This window comes from Scomber japonicus, chromosome 12, assembly GCF_027409825.1.
Source record: "Scomber japonicus isolate fScoJap1 chromosome 12, fScoJap1.pri, whole genome shotgun sequence".
NCBI lineage: Eukaryota > Metazoa > Chordata > Actinopteri > Scombriformes > Scombridae > Scomber > Scomber japonicus.
In genome coordinates, this window is record NC_070589.1 from 12,863,252 (window position 1) to 12,883,399 (window position 20,148).

The 20,148-nt window shown below is 39.9% G+C and overlaps 2 protein-coding genes across 2 annotated transcripts; both read left to right on the forward strand.

The window, feature by feature from the left end:
- Window positions 1–38: 38 nt before the first annotated feature.
- Window positions 39–13,487, forward strand: gk5 (glycerol kinase 5). The gene is made up of 17 exons (XM_053329614.1): window positions 39–99; window positions 436–741; window positions 1,357–1,450; window positions 1,981–2,056; window positions 2,177–2,270; window positions 2,392–2,523; window positions 3,088–3,163; window positions 3,471–3,532; window positions 3,623–3,696; window positions 4,781–4,841; window positions 5,180–5,306; window positions 5,394–5,498; window positions 6,898–6,992; window positions 7,431–7,534; window positions 7,654–7,713; window positions 8,056–8,189; window positions 10,307–13,487. Exons 2-17 carry the CDS (start codon window positions 616–618, stop codon window positions 10,477–10,479), a joined length of 1,593 nt encoding a protein of 530 aa, XP_053185589.1. The 5' UTR covers window positions 39–99; window positions 436–615; the 3' UTR covers window positions 10,480–13,487.
- A 1,953-nt stretch (window positions 13,488–15,440) lies between these two features.
- atp1b3a (ATPase Na+/K+ transporting subunit beta 3a) lies at window positions 15,441–19,901 on the forward strand. The gene is made up of 7 exons (XM_053329695.1): window positions 15,441–15,655; window positions 16,996–17,124; window positions 17,432–17,530; window positions 17,705–17,898; window positions 18,354–18,404; window positions 18,960–19,049; window positions 19,137–19,901. The coding sequence occupies exons 1-7, from the start codon at window positions 15,544–15,546 to the stop codon at window positions 19,302–19,304; spliced, it is 843 nt and encodes a 280-aa protein (XP_053185670.1). The 5' UTR covers window positions 15,441–15,543; the 3' UTR covers window positions 19,305–19,901.
- The last annotated feature ends 247 nt before the right edge of the window (window positions 19,902–20,148 follow it).

A 20,148-nucleotide genomic window follows, 5' to 3' on the forward strand; every position in this document is an offset into this window, starting at 1 on the left:
GGGTGCCGACATGAAAAAAAAACATTCAGCTACGTTAATGCGATTCAACAACATCTACTTTCGGATTGTCCGTCCTTCACTGTTTGGAGCACATATAGGGTAAATGATTGGATTGTACTATTAAATATTTAGACCGCGAAAATGTATGTGTTATTTTATTATTATTATTTCTTAGCTTAAATGTTGCATTGTGATAACTAACGTGTGCCTTCTAATAGCCTGTTAGCTTAACTTTTGAGTTGGTGAACGCTTAGTTAATGTTACTTCATCTGTAACCAATATTTCAGTCTCCACCAAGACTCAAGTGCAGAGGAACTGACTGAACACATTAGTCTGTAATTCAGGGTCAAATGTCTGAACCTCGTTGTATTTTTCCACAGTGTGTAGTTTGGACTTAATAATAATTATTCGTGTATCATTTTGGATTCAAAACAGGTTGGACTGGAATTGGTTTTCGACGAAAATAAAGTCCGAAGGTCGAGCAAAAGCTCCAGCCGGTACACACATTAGGCAATATACGCTCACACAAACCATTCAGGCTGTAAACAAGACCAATATGAGAAGACCTACATGGTCTAGAGTACCAACCCACATACCTGGACAAACGTGTCTGCAATGGGGAGTCAGAGGAACGGATTCAGAAAGGAGACCTTCATCCTGTCAGTGGACGTCGGTACAACATCTATCAAGTGTCACGTTTATGACAAGGAGGCAAAAATCAGAGGATCATGCATCACCAAGGTATTTGTCTGTTTCTGTCTGCCGTTCTCATTTGGTATTATTCACACATTCCCACTTACAACAGTCCCTTTTGGGAAAAACCTTAAACTCTCCAGGCCTTTAAAACTTATTCTGTGAAGGAAAAATCATTCTTTTGTTGAACTGTCCACCACTCTGCATACACCATGTGCCAAAGAAAAGTGTTATTGCTTTACATCAAGGGGTCACAAGCAATAACATATTATTAATCACTGCTCTGCTGTCTGATTGGATGCCAGATTTAAATCTGTGTAATATCAATATAGAGTCAGGTATATTATTCTGACAACACCAAAATTCCTCTTGCATAATGTTACTATCATTTTTTTTACTACTATTGTTTTGATTGATTGTGTTCTTATTGGTGCTCTTTCTATATTTGCTATCCACTTGCTGCTGTAATATGGTAAATGTCCCCATCTTGGGACCAATAAAAGATAATCTTATCTTATTTTATCTTATCTTGATCTCATTGAAATCATATTTACTGATATTCCCATTGGATTATTATTAATGATTTAGCAATTATTGCAATTGATTTTGTTTCAACTACAGTCTTCATGTATGTGTTTGTGTTTGTGTTGATGCTTGGTTTAGGTTGTTCCCCTGTATCCAGAGGTAGGACAGGTGGAGATGGACCCAGATGCATTATGGAAAGGGTTTATTACCGTGGTCAAGGGAGCTGTTCAAGGTACACGCCAGCTATGTCACAACAAGTGGATATGATTAACTTTACACGTTGTAGTAGGCACGCCCTGTGTCAAATGCTCATCTAATGGAATACAATGTGTCAATGTAATTTTATTTTTTTTATCTCCACTGTGCTCCTTGTTTCAGTGAGAGCAAAGTCACTCATCAAACACTTATCATACACTGAGATGTCAGTTTGGACACTCCGTATTCAGTTTTTACACAGACTTTGTTTCAGAGGTGGTGATTGAGCGCTTTGCTCATTTTAGGGCATCGGATGCTGTGTTATTATTATTATTATTATAATGTACTGACGGGTGAACAGTTTTGATGTTTTGTCCTTAATACACTAGAAACACCTTTTGTGTATCCTGTCATAAAAACTATTAATTGCATGAACATTTGGGCAGGACTGTTGATTATATCCCCACTAGAAGCACAACACAGGACATTCATTTATATCGGGTAGTCTCCTCTTGTTTCTAAACATTTTAATGTGTGTGTGCTTTTTCTGCTTTACTTGTGATATAGATACAGGAGTACAAATGCAACAAATAGAGGCTCTTGGTATATCTACTCAGCGAGGCACCTTCACAACATGGGACAAGTAATGAAATGACCTTTACTTAGCTTTACTTACTACTAAATGATCTTTTATTTTCTTTCTTTCCTTTCTGGTCTGGTTCCATCCTTGCTTCATTTAGCTTCCTCTCTTTCCCTTTGACAGGAAAACTGGGGAGCCTTTCCATAACTTCATCAGCTGGCAGGACCAAAGAGCTGCTGACCTGGTGAAGTCCTGGAACACGTCATGCACCATGAAAGTGAGTTAATAATGGAACTTATAAAGTACGTTAAATCATCCCTGAACAGGACTCACTTCAAACATTAAGTGTTCGTTTGTTTGTTTGTTTGTTTGTTTGTTTGTTTTGGCGACAACCGTAGGCAATCCATGGTGTGATGAAGGTGCTTTACTTCCTGACCAGGCAGAAACGGTCCCTTGCAGCGAGCCTTATTGTCTTCTCCACCCAACATGTAACCTTTCGCCTCGTCTGGGCTCTTACACACTACAAGCAGGTGTGTGTGTGTGTGTGTGTGTGTGTGTGTGTGTGCGCGCGCAAAGGCTTGACGTTTAAACTAGTGACCTAGAACAGCAGTGATGCACTTTGACCTACCTGGTAAACACAACTGTTACTGAACTACTGTTTGATGCCAAAACAGCATTTTTAAAGGGAAAAAATAAAACAAAGTGAAACAATGAAAACAGAAATAGTGAGCACTGAAAAGCAAAAAAGTAAAAGTAAAGTTGTCTAATTAACCTTTTACTAGGGCTGCAACTCATTATTAATTATTTTCATTCTCAATCACTTCTCTGCCTTATAAAATGTCAGAAAATCAATGCTCGTCACAATGTTCTAAAGCTCGTATTCAAACCAAAACAGAGAAATACAGAATCACACATGTCAATAGATTACATTTTTTCTTGTCCAGGTGTGTGTGTTTAAGCATTAAATATAATCTAAAACAGGATAAAAAAAGCACATTCTTATATCAGACTGAGGCTGTGTTATCACCTGCCCCATAACCAGCGCAGCCCTCACTCTTTCACCTCGGCATCATCGTATTTGTTTTTCCTCTCAGGTTTGTAAAGCAGTAGCTGAAGGCAATTGCTGCTTTGGAACAATAGACACTTGGCTCCTGTTCAAACTCACAAAAGGTGTGTTTTCTTTTTTCCGTATGTTAAGCTCATGTGATTACCAGCTTCCTAGTATGTGCACAGTCCCTTTTGAAAGCAGTCCAGTCATATATAATATGTCCATTGGATTGCATTTCAAACAGTCAAACAAAATGTTCTTTGTGTCTCCAATCCCATTGCACAACAGATGAAATTGACATTCCTCAGGAATGTTTTAGCTAATTCCTGTGAGAGGGGATTTGAAAAAAAGACGAGGAACTCCGACAAGTTTTGTAGCCCTCCGCAAAAGGGATTTTGAAACATCTGTTTGTTATCTAATCTTTTACAGGACAGGTCTTTGCCACAGACTACTCCAATGCCAGTGCAACAGGGATTTTTGACTCTTATCAGGTCTGGTGTGTCATGTTTATTCTGTGTCTATTAGTTTTATTCTGTGGGTGTTTTTCATTTCATGTCTCTGTGTTATTACTTTGTTCACAGATGTGTTGGAGTGGGTTTCTCTGCTCTCTTGTGTCTCTGCCTCTCTCTATTTTCCCCAAAGTAGAAAATACAGGGTGAGTCATCCTTTTCCTTCAAAGTTACACTTTCAACATTGCCCAGCCTAGCCACAGTCTTTTCATCTGCAATAGGGCTGTCACAATATTAAATTATCGTGGCCAGAATAATTCATAATAACGATATTATCGTGATTTCTACAGAAAATTTAAAAAAAAAAAAGCTAAATTCATCTCTAGCTTTATTTATTTTATGTTTTGCTTTTCTGGCAAATGAATTACACTCAAATTTGACTGTAAAAAAAAAAGCACAAATACACTTCATGGATGTTTAAAAGGCAACTTATCAACAAAATGCTAACACAGTGTGTGTGTGGGGGTGTTTGTGTGGGTGGGGCGTTGGGGGAGGACAGAAGGCATGGAAATGATTTCAAGTGGCACTGGAATATTCACACAGAATTATCAGGTGTATCATTAACCTGATATCAACATTTCAATTTTTAAATATCACGGTTATCCTCAATACCTGTATACTGTGACACTCCTAGTCTACAATAAGTGGATTTCTCTCAGTATTCAACAGTTTTTTGATAACACTACAGGCATTATTAGTGGGGTAATTTACCAGATACACTGGTGGTCCCGTTAGCGCCTGTACTAAGCCATTCGGCTGATGGCTCTAACTCCATTATTTTGCAACCAAATGAAAAAAAAAGGCTGAGGCGCTGATTAGATAGACCTCATGACGCTAGGTCGAAAATTACACCGAACCACCGCTTCAAACCTATAATGTGAAGAAAAAAATCTTCTGTTGAATTGTTCATAACTCTACATTAACCCTGTCTCATAGAAAGTAGTTATTGCTTCTGCTGTCTGATCGGACAGTTCAGATTTAATGTCATATAAAGAAAATGTCCAATCATGACTATTATTAATCATCTTTGTAAGTATTAGAAATTGGTTTTGATTAAACCTTTCAATCCTGTCAACACCTCTACACTATTTTAATATCACTGCACCTCAGCATGGATCTTGGTGTGATTCACTATCCTGGGCTGCAGTTGGCCTGTAGAGGACTAATGGAGAGTGTGAGATGATTGTCATTGTCTCTGATGTCTCTTGTTTCTCCTTCATGATCCACCAGTCATGAGTTTGGTTCCACAGACTCGTCTATCTTTGGAGTATCCATTCCCATCATGTCAGTGGTGAGTTGTCAAGGCTTCACTCGCTCTGTTATTTGTGTGATCATGAAAGAAAGGTTTATTTGACCCTCTGACTCTGTTCATGGCAGCGTGTCAAAGCTATTATGTTGTAAAAAGGAACGTTATTTATTTAATCAGCAGCAGGAAACAACTGGTTGCTGCTTAATGTTCGGTTCCAGTTTATTTGGAAATGATAAAATAAATTACTCCCCACATGTGAAATTGTACCTATCAATTATCAATTACCAGTTGTTCCAGTTGAGGTAACAGTTAAACACAGACATGACAGGATTTGATGTTTTTAGAACATATTAATAACTCCCTCTGTCCTCCTGTTGTAGATGGCGGACCAGCAGGCAGCCATGTTTGGAGAGTGCTGCTTTGATGTAGGTGATGTCAAGATCACCATGGGAACAGGTACCTTCATGAACATCAACACCGGCAACAAACCACACACTTCTGTAGCAGGTAAGGTAACGTAAAAGCACATTAAGATGATTATTATCCTAACTTCTGCATACTGGCCAATTACATGCCTGTGTTTCCTCACTGCAGGTTTGTATCCTGTGGTGGGCTGGAAGATCGGCTCAGAGGTGGTGTATCTGGCTGAGGGCAATGCAGCAGATACTGGCACCGCTATCAAATGGGCGCAGAAGCTGGGTGAGTGACGAGGTGTTTACAGCAGCTCTGGTGGTGACTTCCTTCCATTGTTTGTATTTTGCAGGAAGCCTTGTGTCTAGCAGTTGTTTCTGTGGTTAGTTAAAACAACATTAAATCAATCCTGGTTGGTTATGTAATGGGAATTCTTATTATTCATCTTCTCTGATAAAATGAGTAACTAGGTCATATGATTAGGGGTGTGTGTGTGTGTGTGTCATAATCTACGTGACCATGACACCATTTATGTTACATGAACTGTGTGTGTCATAACCTGCTGATTGAGTGAAAATCTACTGATTAGCCATTTTCCAGTGTTGAGGGTTATTTAAAGGTGCAGTATGTAGAATTTAGTGGCATCTAGCAGAAGAGATGTGGTTGAAGTGGAATATAATATTCAAGTATGTTCTAATTGGTGTATAATCGTATAATCAACTGAAAATAAGAATTGTTGTGTTTTGGTTACCTTAGAATGAGTTCTTCATAGGGAGTGGGTCCTCTTCCATTGAGCCCACCATGTTGCACTGGCATGTTTCTACAGTAGCCCAGAATGGACAAACCGAACACTGACTCTAGAGAGGGCCTTTCACATTTTTCATGAGTTTCACGGCCACTATATGTTTTCCTTCACACTTGGAAGGAGAAGGGGAAGAAGGGGGAAGGTATTCAGATGATTGCACAGTCTGCAACCTCACCACTAGATGCCACTAAATCCTATACACACTGGTCCTTTTTAAAGCTGCATTAATCAGTATTTCTAATCTTAAAAAGTGTTTGTTTTTAAAAAATGTGTAATGAAAGGGATCACTCGTAGCGACAAAACCTACATAGGCCTATCACTCACATTTGCAGCCCCCCTCAGCTCCTCTGAGGTTTTTAGCCTCTTTTAGCTGATTGTTTTGGTTTTCTAGCTGCAGCAGGCACCTGTTCTCAGCAAAAAGCTCTGACAAACCCATTGTACGCCACCTGCATAAGTGGACCAAACATCACACAGTTAGTGACCAGCTGGTGAATATAGTGGAACATCTACCAGCCAGATATTTTTCAGACATTAGTGAAATCAAAAATAGGATTAGAAAGAGAGTGAATGTTGGCCACAGGTCAGGAAAACACCGCCAAATGAATGCTAATGTTGCTCAGTGTTCGCAGCTGCTGGAAATGTAAATGATTGTTTTTTAACATGTTCAGAATAATGACTTTATAAGCTAACTATATATCAGTGTCAGTGCTTTCAGCTTGTTGAGCTGCCCTTCAGGTGGCCAAAAATCAATGAATGCATTGAAAACCTTTTGTTATACTGAAGTGTGTGTGTGTGTGTGTGTGTGTGTGTGTGTGTGTGTGTGTGTGTGTGTGTGTGTGTGTGTGTGTGTGTGTGTGTGTGTGTGTGTGTGTGTGTCTGCAGAGCTCTTCTCTGATGTGCAGGACACCAGTGATATGGCTTACAGTGTCAGTGACTCAGACGGAGTGTGTTTCGTCCCTTCTTTCAGTGGCCTGCAGGTACATGTGAACATAATGCATGTGAGCATATCTGTGTCGAATGAAACCTGCTCTTTTTTTTATGTACAGTTTGCATTTGGCACAGTGCACCCCAGTGTATTTACTGAAAGCTAAACAAAAGTACTGAATTTATCACGTTGGTGGATATTGATTGATTGCATCCATTGATCTTTAGCTTTTTTATGCTTTTATTTCCATTTTTGTCCTTCTGTAACATGGGTGATGTGGTCTCTATCTTTTCTCTGCTTCCATTGTGAACTGGCCTTTGTAAGTGTGTGTCTTAAATGTTTGTTTGTTTGTTTTTTATTTTTATACAAAGATATTATTATTCAATATATTTTTTGTTCTTAGAGCTAGTTTAGTAATGAAGAACCGTGTAACTACAGCTCTGTTTTTCATTTTCAGTCAGTTGACATATTGTTCTCTGTATATCCTAAGGCTCCTCTAAACGACCCTAAAGCTTGTGCTTCCTTTATGGGCCTCAAACCCTCCACCTCCAAATGCCATCTGGTCCGTGCAATTCTGGAGTCCATCGCTTTCAGGTGAATCATTTTATTATTTTATTATTATTGTATTTATTATGAAGTTTCATTAAACTTCTTGTATGCTTCCTCGTTCATGCTAAATGACATTCTCTCCTTGTGCTTCTTATTCTTTGCAGAAACAAGCAGCTATATGAGACGATGCTAAGAGAAACTCACATTCCTATCACCAAGATCAGGTACAGTTAGTTTCATGTGCTGTGCTGGTCAAGCAGTTGCTGATTATAATAGTGTGGGTTTGTTCTGCAGGCAAAAATAATCAGTGTGTAAGCATTTAACTCACATCAAATTGGCAGAGGCCTCTCTTTGATATTCCAGCTTACAGGCCAATATCTGAATGCAGGATTGGATTTTAGCCAGCAAACAGAGTGTAACAGACTGGACTTGTGTGCACAGTGCTGCCTCTACTAATGCAGTTCGGCTTTTATTGGCTATAAATTATGGGTGTATGTTTCTCTGATACTGTTACAGTAAAGTAAGTTCCAGTATAATAGAGTGCTCCCTCTGATTTTCTTTCTCAGGGTGGATGGTGGGGTATCCTCGAATGACTTCATCATGCAGCTGACTGCAGACCTGTTTGGGAGGAAGGTAGCCAGACCCCAGCACAATGAAATGTCATGTCTGGGGGCTGGTTTTGTCGCTGGACTTGGAGTGGGTAAGCTGAGACACACACTCATACAAACATGTCAACCTAAAGAACATTTACTGTTTGCATTTTTTTAAATGACTATTATTTTAGATCATGATAATGGATAAAAGACAGGAATCAAGGGAGAAAGAAATGCAGCAAAATTGGATGGCCGGATGCAAATCAGGAGTGTTGGTTTCATGATCAATGTCTTAACCCATAAGCCATGTCTGAGCTCCTGCTGTATGCATTTTAGATCCTGATCCATATCTGACATATGAGAAGCATTGATAGCGCAGCTTCCAAATATTGGTGGTTGGACTGGAAAATGAATTTATACCGACTACACTTACAGAATATCAATGAGGCAGGTAGGATGGTCCTCAGAGTGACAGTTCTTTGAGGTTTGCTGCAGCAAACAGCCAAGTGTGTAAAACTGAGAGAGGCTGCTCAGCACAAACTCTGTAATGTGCAGATGAGATGAGGATCTGTCAAGCAGTCAGAAAAACATTTCAGTGTCACTTTTTACTTTTCATATCACTTCATTTTTCTCTAAAATCATTGCTGCACTCAGTCATGGCACTGAGTTTCATATTAAAGGTTGATGAAAAAAGCTAAATGAAATGCTGCTGCTTGTTATTGTTCCATTTAATTATTCACATAATGTAATTAGATTGTTGTACATTAGCCAATCCTTAATCAAATCAAACACAGGAGATGGAATTGTGCATGTATTCTAACAGGCCAGAAGCATGTGTTGCTGATAACTGAATAATAATGTGAATCACTGGTTAGAGAGGCATTAGTTATTAATGAAACAGGAGCTAGTAATGTTGGGTGATAAGTAGAGCTACACGTTTTTGAAAAAATATCTAATTGTGACTGATATTGCAATCGCAATATGAGTCACGATATTAGATTGAATGATCATTTATACACCATTATTCTCATTCTCATTGAAAAACATTGATTCTGGTACAATTTTCTGGGGATCAGTTCATCTGATGTTTTCTTATGTATTTGTGTGCCCGGACATCTCTACAGCACAACAATACATTATTTAAAATGTTATTTTGATGTATGTCACCTTTTTAAAACATATTGCAGATCATTTAAAACCTTTTAAAAAAAAAAAAGGTTTACAAAATGCTTTACAAACAATTTAGTTACGCATCAAAAATAATTTCACTGCAAACAGGAAATAAACAAAGATAAAAGACAATGCATAAATGATGTAAATGTAATGAACAATAATAAAAGCATAGGTCTGAAAGAACTCATTCATTGAAAACCAACCTATAAAAATTAGTTTTTAAGAGAGTTTCAAAAGAGGACACTGAGGTAGCTTGTCCAATTTCCAATGGAAGTGCATCCCACAATTGTGGAGCCCTTACAGCAAAAGCTCTACAACCCTCTGTCTCAAGCCTTGGTCTGGGGGCCGAGAGCAATAGCTGGTCAGCAGATTTGGAAGTGGGAGCAAGGTCTTAAGGGGTGAGTAGGTCAGTGATGTAAGACTGTGATTTAAAAACAAGCAGTATAAGCAGTAAGTTTTAATCAATCAATTCTGAACACCACAAGTAACCAGTGCAATGAGGCAAGAATAAATTATTATTATAATATAAATATTTACGGGTTCTAGAAAGGACTCTAGCAGTAGGCCATATTGCAATTTCGATAAAATATCGATTCATTGTTCAGCCCTAGTGATAAGTCTAAAACGTGCTCCAACTGTGTCAGCCTTTCAACCATCGATTAGCAGTGGATTTGTGGGCGTGAGTGGAAGGCTGTCCCTCAAATCATTGACCTTCCAGATCATCATACCACAGCAGTGAAAGACTAGAATAGACTAGAGCATACTGACACCTGACAGCTGCAGCCACTCAACTTTCATTGTTGGTCCCTGACTCAGAAATGTATGGGGAAAATATGAGGCAATGTACACAGATGACTTAAACAACATAAAGTGTCTTAGCTCCTTGGGGTATTTTCTTTATTTGTTCCTTAAATTCCCTAAACTCCCTTAAAGTTTCCTAATATTCTGCATTTATAGGACATCCTGTATGATACACAGGTCATTAAAAAATGGTTTAAGGTAATTGTGTTAATATTCCTCTTCTTCCTTTTGTTTTCTGCCGTCACTGCAGGCTTCTGGAAAACCAGAGAAGAGCTGAAGAAGCTGCAGACCACTGACGACTTGTTCAACCCTCAAGTAGGACACACGGAAGGTTTTGGTAACCCAAGTCGGGAGTACACCCCCATCCTCCAGAGCTGGGAGAGAGCTCTGAGACGCTCCATGAATTGGTACAACAAGCCCTGACACCAGACGCAAGCACCGAAGACGAGGACATAACTTTTGAGTACATGTGAAAGCAGGTGGTCCATTTATTAAAACACAATGACGGTTTTTCAGACATGGTGACCATCAGTTGTGTTTCTGATTTTATTGTTTTTAAATTTTTGTGAATCAAAACTCAATCCTGGTCCAGTTGCTAAAAAAAATGAGATGCAAAGCTTTTGGTGACGGTAACTCGGTATGCTGCGTAACCTTTACCAGTAGCCAATGAAGGGTTTCAAGGGGAAGTGACAGCCATTTTGTTCCTACTGATAAATGAAGCACAGCTGAAGGTCATACACACTGACATCATGATACTGCACTGATAACTATGGTTGAAAGTTAGGTTTGGGAAAAGGTCCAGCGAGGGTCGGATCCAGGCCATCAGCTTCCTTCACTACGTTCCCAGGCCTTGAGGCGTGAGTGGTGATCACAAACAGAAGTTACTACCTTTTAGTTGATTCTTGCTCAGTGTTGCAGCCTCATCAGAGGTGCATTTCATTGATTTACATACCTCAAGTCATATGTGCCTCCTCATATCACTGTATTTTATCCAGATGGAAAAATATTTGTACATTTTTCCCACATGGGGGCGCTAATGACTGGCTTTAAAGCTTTCATTTATGAACTCGCCATGGAAACCGCATGTCACATGTTTATAAGGAGCCACAGATTCAAATCATTTATATTAGATAGATCCTCTGTAGGGGGAACATAGACAGGACATGACCCTTCTGTTCATGATGCCTTGAGATTCACCGAGCCACATTTAGGAAACAGAATTTCAGGATATTTTTATTTGCCAATGTCTTTTTTTTATGTGTCTGTTTCTGCTTGACTTAACGTAGTATTTTACATGTGTTTTAAATATTTGAATCCTCCAGAGACAAACCCAAGTCATACATATGTTGCCTTTTGGAAATGTAGAGCGGTTTCATTTTAGCAATCACGAATTCTAAGTTGGATGTGCCGGTTATTCTTATCACAAAAATCCTCAAACTTTTCTAAATTACAACTCTATGTGTAGTGCTAGTATATACTCATAAAATGACCATAGTTCATATTATGATCACCTCGGATTGAATCGATCTGAACAAACTGAACTGTATATCGCTGTAATATCCTGCAAATGAACATGGAAAAAAGCCACAAACAAAAGCAGGTTGGTTCGTCAATATTAAGACAGTTGACTGGAATTTGCTTTAAATGGATTGTCTGCTCTGATATGTGTTGGGTTTTATTGTTCAGCACATGATTGCTCCTCAGACTTCTATCAGGTATGATTAATGAATTTACGCACAAAAATGTTCTGTGCGTAAAAAAAAAAAAAACCTGAAAATTTAAAAAAAATCTAAATATTTAACTATCTAAATATCTAACAGAAGTTTTTATATTTGGCTAGAAATGTTGGAAAAGTTAGTGTACTGACCCTTGTAATTGAATTGTCATTACTTCTATTAAGTTTTGGGGTTTTGGGGGGTTTTTTTGGCCACGTCACTCTGTTGTCACCTCTTTTTCTTGATGCCCCAACTTTTAATATTTGCATATTAGAAGTATATAGAGAAACACATTCATTCTAATTTTCTTTCGCCAATTTTTTCTTAAATTGGATGGAAACTGGATTGACTTTATCATGCAGTGTGCACAGCCTCTCCACATTAAACACTATCGCCAGTGCCGAATCTGACCTATGAGGAGGAATAATGTATGCGGTCCTGTCTCATTATGATTCAGTAAATATAAACTAACCGCAACTACTTTTCTCAAGTACTGTATTTAAGTACAATTTTAAGGTATTTGTACTTTATTTGAATATTTCCATTTTGTGCTCCTCTACAATTATTTACCAGCTTTAGTTACTTTTAAGATGAAGATTTGGCACAATTGATAATATAACAAGCTTTTAAAATACATTATTAAAGATTAAACCAGATTTGAGATTAAAGCAGCTCCACCAAATAGTGATTTTTCCCTCTAAAGTGTTCCACATGGTTTTGTTTCAATATTTATATCCAATATTTCAGCAAAAATCAAAGATTAGAGAAAAGATTGGGAATCACTGAAGTAAAGTAACTAACTGTATACAGAGTAGTGTAAACTAGCTCCACCTCCAGCAGCTACAACAGTAACATGCTGCTCACACACTGATGCTTCAGTATCAATACTCTAATAACATATATCAGTCAGAGGGACCAAATCACTACTTTTACTGCAATACTGCATACTATATCAAGCTGATAATACTTCTGTTATTTTACTTAAGCAGAATTATTCGTGCAGGAAAAAAAAAAAAAAGGTTTTCTTGTGGTGTATCGAACTGAAACAGCTAATAAAGACATGAGAGCTGTGCTGTGTTCACGGTGCCCTCTGACAACAGTTATAATCACAGTAATGCCTGTAATAGAAATGGTATTACTACTAGAATATTTCACCAGGTATAGTGTACAACAATGTATTCTGGCACATCTCTACTTCTTACATAATGCTTAAATGTGACGACTAGCAAAATACAATCATCACTTATGATACACATTGATGGTGATATTGTTTAAATAATATGACTGGAACAGAAACTAATTGTACATGTTTTGTTCAGATGAAGGGATTCCCACTGGATCCTAGTATTTAAATGTTTTTCTTTTCTTTGAATGTATCACATGGTCAGTCTTGTCCATCCCTATGAATCTCATTCTTTATCCATTTGCTGAGTAATGTCCCCCCCTTTTCAATATTGTAATATTGTTCTTCATATATATGATGATGGTTTGTTGTAGAAAGTGACACTGTGCATAGTGCTGACATTAATGACATTCCTGGTCATCAAATGTGAAATTTTCTAACACTTGTACTTCATTCAGTTCTTGAATGGCTAATATTGACATCCCAAGCTGCTGGGAAATAACTGTACACCTGTGTAATCATTTTTTAGTAGATTACATAATAATTTCAAGAGCTGTTTATGGTGTAAAAGGTATTAAAAATATGAATTGCCAGCAGTTGCTTGTGGTGTTTAGTGTGTCTGGTGTGTACAGTATTGCAGGTGTCTTAATGTGTGAACAGATGCTGTCTAAGGGGGTTTTACCTCCACCAGGACTCCTGCCTGGGGAATAATCAGAAACACAGCCTGTTAGATGAGTGTTGGGATTGCTTCCCATTGATGAGACCAACCTCGCTGTGAGGGTTGCTATGGTATCTTGCTGATGGAATGACTGAGAACAAATGGGGTGTGTATTCCTGCTCATGGTGCTGGTATGGTGAAGGGGGTGCTAATTGAGTGCACAGAAAGGGGGTTTTCCTAAACAATGGGAGAATTGTGTGCTGGCTCACTCAGAGGAAGAAGAGATGTGAGTTTTGTGTATGTCGCAGATCATAGCTTTTCTGCATCGAGTCGCCCCCTCCCACCCCAAAATGCTTCCTCAAACGCAGGCAGTTTTTTTGCCAGTGGGCTTGGCTTGCAGTGGGATGCCTTCACAGAGAAAAATGTGCTAGAGTGAGTGAGACAGACAGGACTAGCCTATGAATCAGTGCTGCCGGCTCTCACACTAATCAGTAAAATGGTTCTGTGTGTGTGTGTATTTGTGTGTGTGAGTATTGTGCTCGGTGCCGCATTGTATGAGTTGTGGACCCTGCCTTGCAACAAATTCAATCTGACAGCACGAACTGGATGCACTGTGACCACCACTCCAGTACTTCCTCCCCCCATATGAGCTGAACCCTGCATCAAGGGTCATTATATAACTCCCTCTTCTGTTCTCTCTCTCTCTCTCTCTCTCTCTCTCTCTCTCTCTCTCTCTCTCTCTCTCTCTCTCTCTCTCTCTCTCTCTCTCTCTCTCTCTCTCTCTCTGTGACACACTGGGATTGTTTGGTGGTGTGTCAGGGGGTTGGAAGTTAAGCTTTCCTCTGTTTTTTGTTGCTGTCAGTGCCTCAGTCTCTAACCCCCTGCTGCCGAAGGCGCCAAACTCCTCTGTCAGTTCAATATATGTCAGTCATTGGCATGCATCACATACAAGTATAAGCATTGTATGTGGATTTATAGCTGAATTGAATATAAGACTATGCTGGGAATAGATGACATCCTTGCCCCCACTCCACAGATACATGTTGTCTCTTAACTTTCAACACATCTGTTTACAATAATGTTCTCTGTGTACTTCCCCCACTATTGCTATTTGCCCCCACCCCCATCTCTCTCACGCACACAAGCACACACATTCTAGTTTCAATAGTGCTCAATTGCCATAGCAACACGGATTGGCAAATGCCCCAAATATCTATGCTCAAAACCAGTCAGTCACAAATAGCATCCGCGTTGGCTTCAAATATGCTGATCACTGCCATTTATGTATCTACTACTTGTGTATAGGTGTGCGAGTGCGCACTACATCAGAGCCTGATAAAGCAGTGCCTACATTCCTGTCGAAATACACCCCGGCCTATAGGATTGGTTATTGGTTAGGTGACTCAAGAAGACGACTTATGTGCAGAGGAGCTGTAGTGAGGCAAAAAAAAAAAAAAAAAAAAAAAAAACCTTATATAGACCCATAGCCTTCACTATAGAGTGCCGCAAGCATCCTTTACTGAAGGACTCCGCAGGCTGCAGACACTTCATATATGATACAGATATAAAGGTGGGTCAACCATTGTAATATAATTCGTAATAAGAAAAATAGTGTGTACTAAATTTATAATTTTTGCGCGTAACGGTGCGTCTCAGTGCGTCTCTCCGTCATTAGCCAATGTACATCCATCTGGTCGCACTGCATCAGCTGCCACGACGGGGCTTGTGTGTACGTCACTGATTTTTTTTTTCTTCCCTTTCCTCACCTTCCCCTTCTCGTTTTTTTTTGTTCCACCAGAGCATCTCTCCTTCTGCTCTCTCCCTCTTTCTACACCGCCCACTCCTTCCCAACCATTGATCCGACCACTCACCGCCGCCTCGCCGGCTTCTTCGCCTCATTACATCGCCTGCTGCGCTTTTCTGCATTTTTTTAAAAGGGAAGAAGAACACGCACATTTTGGATCAAAAAGAGAAAGAAAGAAAAAATCACCATGGCGAGCACCGAGGATAAACCGGCCAACAAGGAGAACACGTCCAGCTGGAAGGACTCCTTCTACAACCCGAGGACCGGGGAGGTGTTAGGTCGCACCGCCAGCAGCTGGGGTAAGGGTCCCCGTTATACAGCAGTCAATTCGTAGATGTGATTTGACATTCACGGGGCTTACGCTTAATCTGGTGCCCTCTGCTTTCCATTATCAAAGCGTTAATATATGCGTGCCTCCTGATGATACAGCCTGCAGTGTATTTCTGTTTATGGGGTGGATTAAAATGACAGCCATGTATATTTTGGATTAGTTTGAGGAACCATCATAGGCCTATATGAAGGTGTAAAGGAGAAGCCTGTACCAAGAGGGACTCACCAAGATGAATGATGCTTCAAAAAGGCGTGCATCAGCCTCTCTGCTGCATAGCAGAAATAACCAACCAAGTGATGATCAATGACAACAGCATATATATGTATATATATATATATATATATATATATATATATATATATATATATATATATATATATATATGTAGATATACATGTATTTTATTATTAATCTTCATTATCTGCATTTATAAGATTGTCAAGAAATTCCATTCACAGTGCAGACCCCAGCTGATAAAGCAGCCCATTACCTAATCACATCAGAGGAGGGTGTCACAGCATTCTTGGGCTGAATCTATAGCTGATCAGGCCATACATTTTATGTAATGATTTCCCACTTATTTCCAGAGTGAGGTAGTAACACACCACCCTCCCTCCAGCAGCCAGCTCCTATAGGCTAGCGCGGGCTGTCAGGGCTGCCTGGGCCCCTGTGCTGCTGTGCAGTGGGATGCTCCATTGCAGTTGCATGGCCGCCCACATTAGCATGCCTGTCAAGGTCAAATGGGATTCCCTCTCTCCTCTTTCTCTCTCTTTCACGCACTAGGCAGGTGCATTGTGGGATACTGTTGGGGAGGAATGAGAAAAGGAGGGGGGAGTGTACAGGGGGAAGCTGAGGGGTCCATCCTTATGTTTTTTTGTCAACTTAGAGGGCATCTGCACTGTGCAGGCTGGATGGTGGTGAACCATTTTGAGTCAGATGTTTCCATTACTGTGCCCCCTCCCCCCATTAGATAAATGAAGCAGCAGATGCTATGAGCACTGCAGCGTCATCCCTAAATCTTGTGTGATTTTAAAACTGAGGGTCTCACTCCCCAATGAAAAATAGCCTCAAGTTTATTAGCAGTATGCACCACTACCCCCCACCCTCCACCCAGATCCAAAATGGTTTCTCTCAAAGGAATAGTACACCCAAATAACAATTTTCTTCAGGCTGTAGATGAGATGAGGAGGGATGTAGGAAATCAGAGGGTGTTTGTCCAAGCTCGAGCGAGGTCAAAGCTCATACATTATATATGACTCCTCTCTGTCTCCTTCATTCATTATGTCTCCTTTCTTTTTTCTGTTTCAGCCCTCATCCTGCTGTTCTACTTTGTCTTCTACTGTTTCTTGGCTGGCATGTTTGCCCTGACCATGTGGGTGATGCTGCTCACTCTGGATGACAATGTGCCGAAGTACAGAGACCGTGTTCCCACTCCAGGTTAGTGTCTTTTCAACATCCAGTGCTTTGAAAGGCTTTCAGCTAACTGGCAGCATTAGTCATACTCCACCAATGAGATGCTGTCATTATAATGTGCTACCATTTAGTTGCTTTTTGTATCGATCTGTATGTAAGTCTTTTCCTGTGTGATGTCAGCAGTGGAGCTTGTTTGTTGGATCATGGATGTCTTCTGCCCCCCTGTAATGTGATACAAACCCTGATGATGACTGTGTATCACTTTTCTGTTGTTATGATTGTTTACACTGCTGCTTTTACTACTTCACTCTATGTTTGCTTTGTGTTGCAGGGCTGGTGATCCGTCCAAATTCATTGGACATCACGTTCAACAGATCTGACCCGCTCAAGTACTCGCATTATGTCAAACACCTGGAATCTTTCCTGCAAAGTAAGTGCACTTTGCCCTGATGCACTGATGAATTTGTATTAAAAGGGATTGAAAGCCAGACGTCATAAATTAAATTCCACTCCTCTCCAACCCGGATCTTTCACTCTTCCACTGAGTGAAGCCCTACACCTGTATATATTTCTGCTCATTATCCTTCTCTCTTTCTTTTCCTAGAATATAACGATACGGAGCAGGAGAAGAACGAGGACTGCGCTCCAGGAGACTATTTCATGCAGGACAGCAGCGAGGAACAGATGAAGAAAAGTTGTCGCTTCAAGAGGAGCCTCCTGAGTTTCTGCTCCGGCCTCTATGACGTCAACTTCGGATACGCTGAGGGAAAACCTTGTGTGCTCCTGAAATTGAACAGGGTAAAGCCTGCTCTCACTCTCTTGGGTTTCCTTGGTGCATTTCTCTAGAACCTCAAAATGAAGCTTTACAAATTCACAATTTCATCCTTTCATCCCTCTCTTTCTCTCTGTCTCTCAACCTTTTCTTCCTACCCAGCCAGCTTCTAATCTACCTACATTTGCTGACAGAAAATAAATGATTAATTTTCTAATTCTGGTTCCACACTTGCAGCCTCCTTTCTTCATCTGTTTTTCTTAATAGTCTCAACCTAGGGGTTGAGCATAGCTCAGTGGGTAGAGGCCACAGTCCTCGCTGCAGGCGACCCCAGTTCAAATCCTGCACCAAGCGGTCCTATCCTGCATGTCATTCCCCCCTCTCTGCCTCCTGTTTCCTGTCTCTCTCTACTAATCTATGCAAAAAATATATTTAAAAAAAAAAAATAGTCTCAACCTCTCATGTTTTCCTCATCTTCCAGATCATTGGCCTGAAGCCCCGTGGAGATCCCTATATCAACTGCACAGTAAAAGTAAAAAACACATTTCTAATCTATACATGTGCTACTTGTTTGTATGTGTATTTTTTTAATTTTTATTTCTCTCATAAAAAAGCACTGATGACCATAACAGTCTGAATTCTTTCTTTTTGTTGATCTTGCTTTCATTTCTTCCTTCCTTTTTTTTTGTTTGTTTTGTGTCTGATTTCTTTCTGCATGCTGTCACTGATGGCTTTAGGGTAAGACGATACATAAATAATCAGGATTAGGCCAGTAAGGGTGTTAACATATTTTATTATGTAATAAGTCATTATGCAGATGCCTCTAAACCCATCCTAGCACCATTTTCAAAGTTTTTTTTAATCTAATCGGCCACAAATGTCCTTATGCAGATTAAAGCAAAACACGTCATGTTTTCCACTTCATTAAAATTTCCTCGCTAACAACAGAGGGTCATTGCTTTTCCTTTTTTCACGTCCTGTCTCATGTGATCTGAAAAACATATGTTCTTTGTTGTAGTTCAACTAAATGAAATGTATTTTATATAATATCAAATTCGCATAGATGAAAAGATCTTGTTCTTTACAGAGAGAGAGCAGCCCAGTCCAGATGCAGTATTTCCCCAGTGAGGGGCGTTTTGATAAGATGTATTTCCCCTACTACGGCAAAAGAGTCCATGTAAGTATTTATCTCCAGTCGGATTGTATCTGCTAACACCCTCATGTTGATGTATTATTGACGTACACTGTCACCCCTCTGATGCAGGAGAATTACGTTCAACCCCTGGTGGCTGTGAAGCTGCTTCTCGAAAAGGAGGACTACGACAAGGAGCTCCCAGTGGAGTGCAGGGTAGAGGGCTCTGACCTTCGCAACAACGACGAAAGGGATAAGTTCCTGGGTCGCGTCACCTTCAGGATCAAGGTGGTCGAGTAAAAGAGTAAATGGGGGAAAAAAGCGGCTGGAACAAGATGCAGAGGCTGCCCACATTCCCTAAGGATTTATATTTAACATTTTTAAAAAAGGAAAGAAGTGTCAAATCTGTCACAAAGACAGCATTTGGGATGTGGCCAAACAGTTTAATGCAGATTAGTTTGGCTTCCAGTAGGACAGCCAGATAGATGTTGAATGTTGCTTTTGATGATCATTTTTGACCTTTCTTTCCTTCAACGTTCCTTGCTGACCTCCTCAAAGATCCCAAGAGACCGAGACACAGGCTCTGCTCCTGATCTGCAGCGGAGTGCACCAGCTAGGCAAGAAAAAGGAGGTCTGAACTTGTACACTGGTGTTACACAGTATTAGGTGACCCATTAGACTTTGTTACCTGCAGGGTTAGGGTGAGTTAGGGTGGAAGGAGTAGCTACTCAGATCCTTTACTTAAGTAAAAGTAGCCTATCAATGCCATAATGTAAAAACATTATAAGTAAAAAAAATTAAATCATACTAAGTAAAAGTATAGAAGTATTACCAGCTAAATTTACTTAAAGGAAAAGTACTACATTTGCTGAAAATTGGGCTGTGACTGATATCAAAATGCTGCTTATGCATTGACTCATCAATATTAATGATGTACTTTGTTCATTTTATTTAATATATCAGATACTTTTGCTTAAGTAAAGGATCTGAGTACTTCTCCATCACTGCAGGTCAGAGAATCTAATGGGTCTCCAAACACGGTGTAACACTGGTCTTAGGAACGTCCGACTTTGTGATTTGAATTTACAGCGTGTGCACCCAGCTTGACTGACCACGAAGCTGCGCCTGTTCTTATGATGCGCGT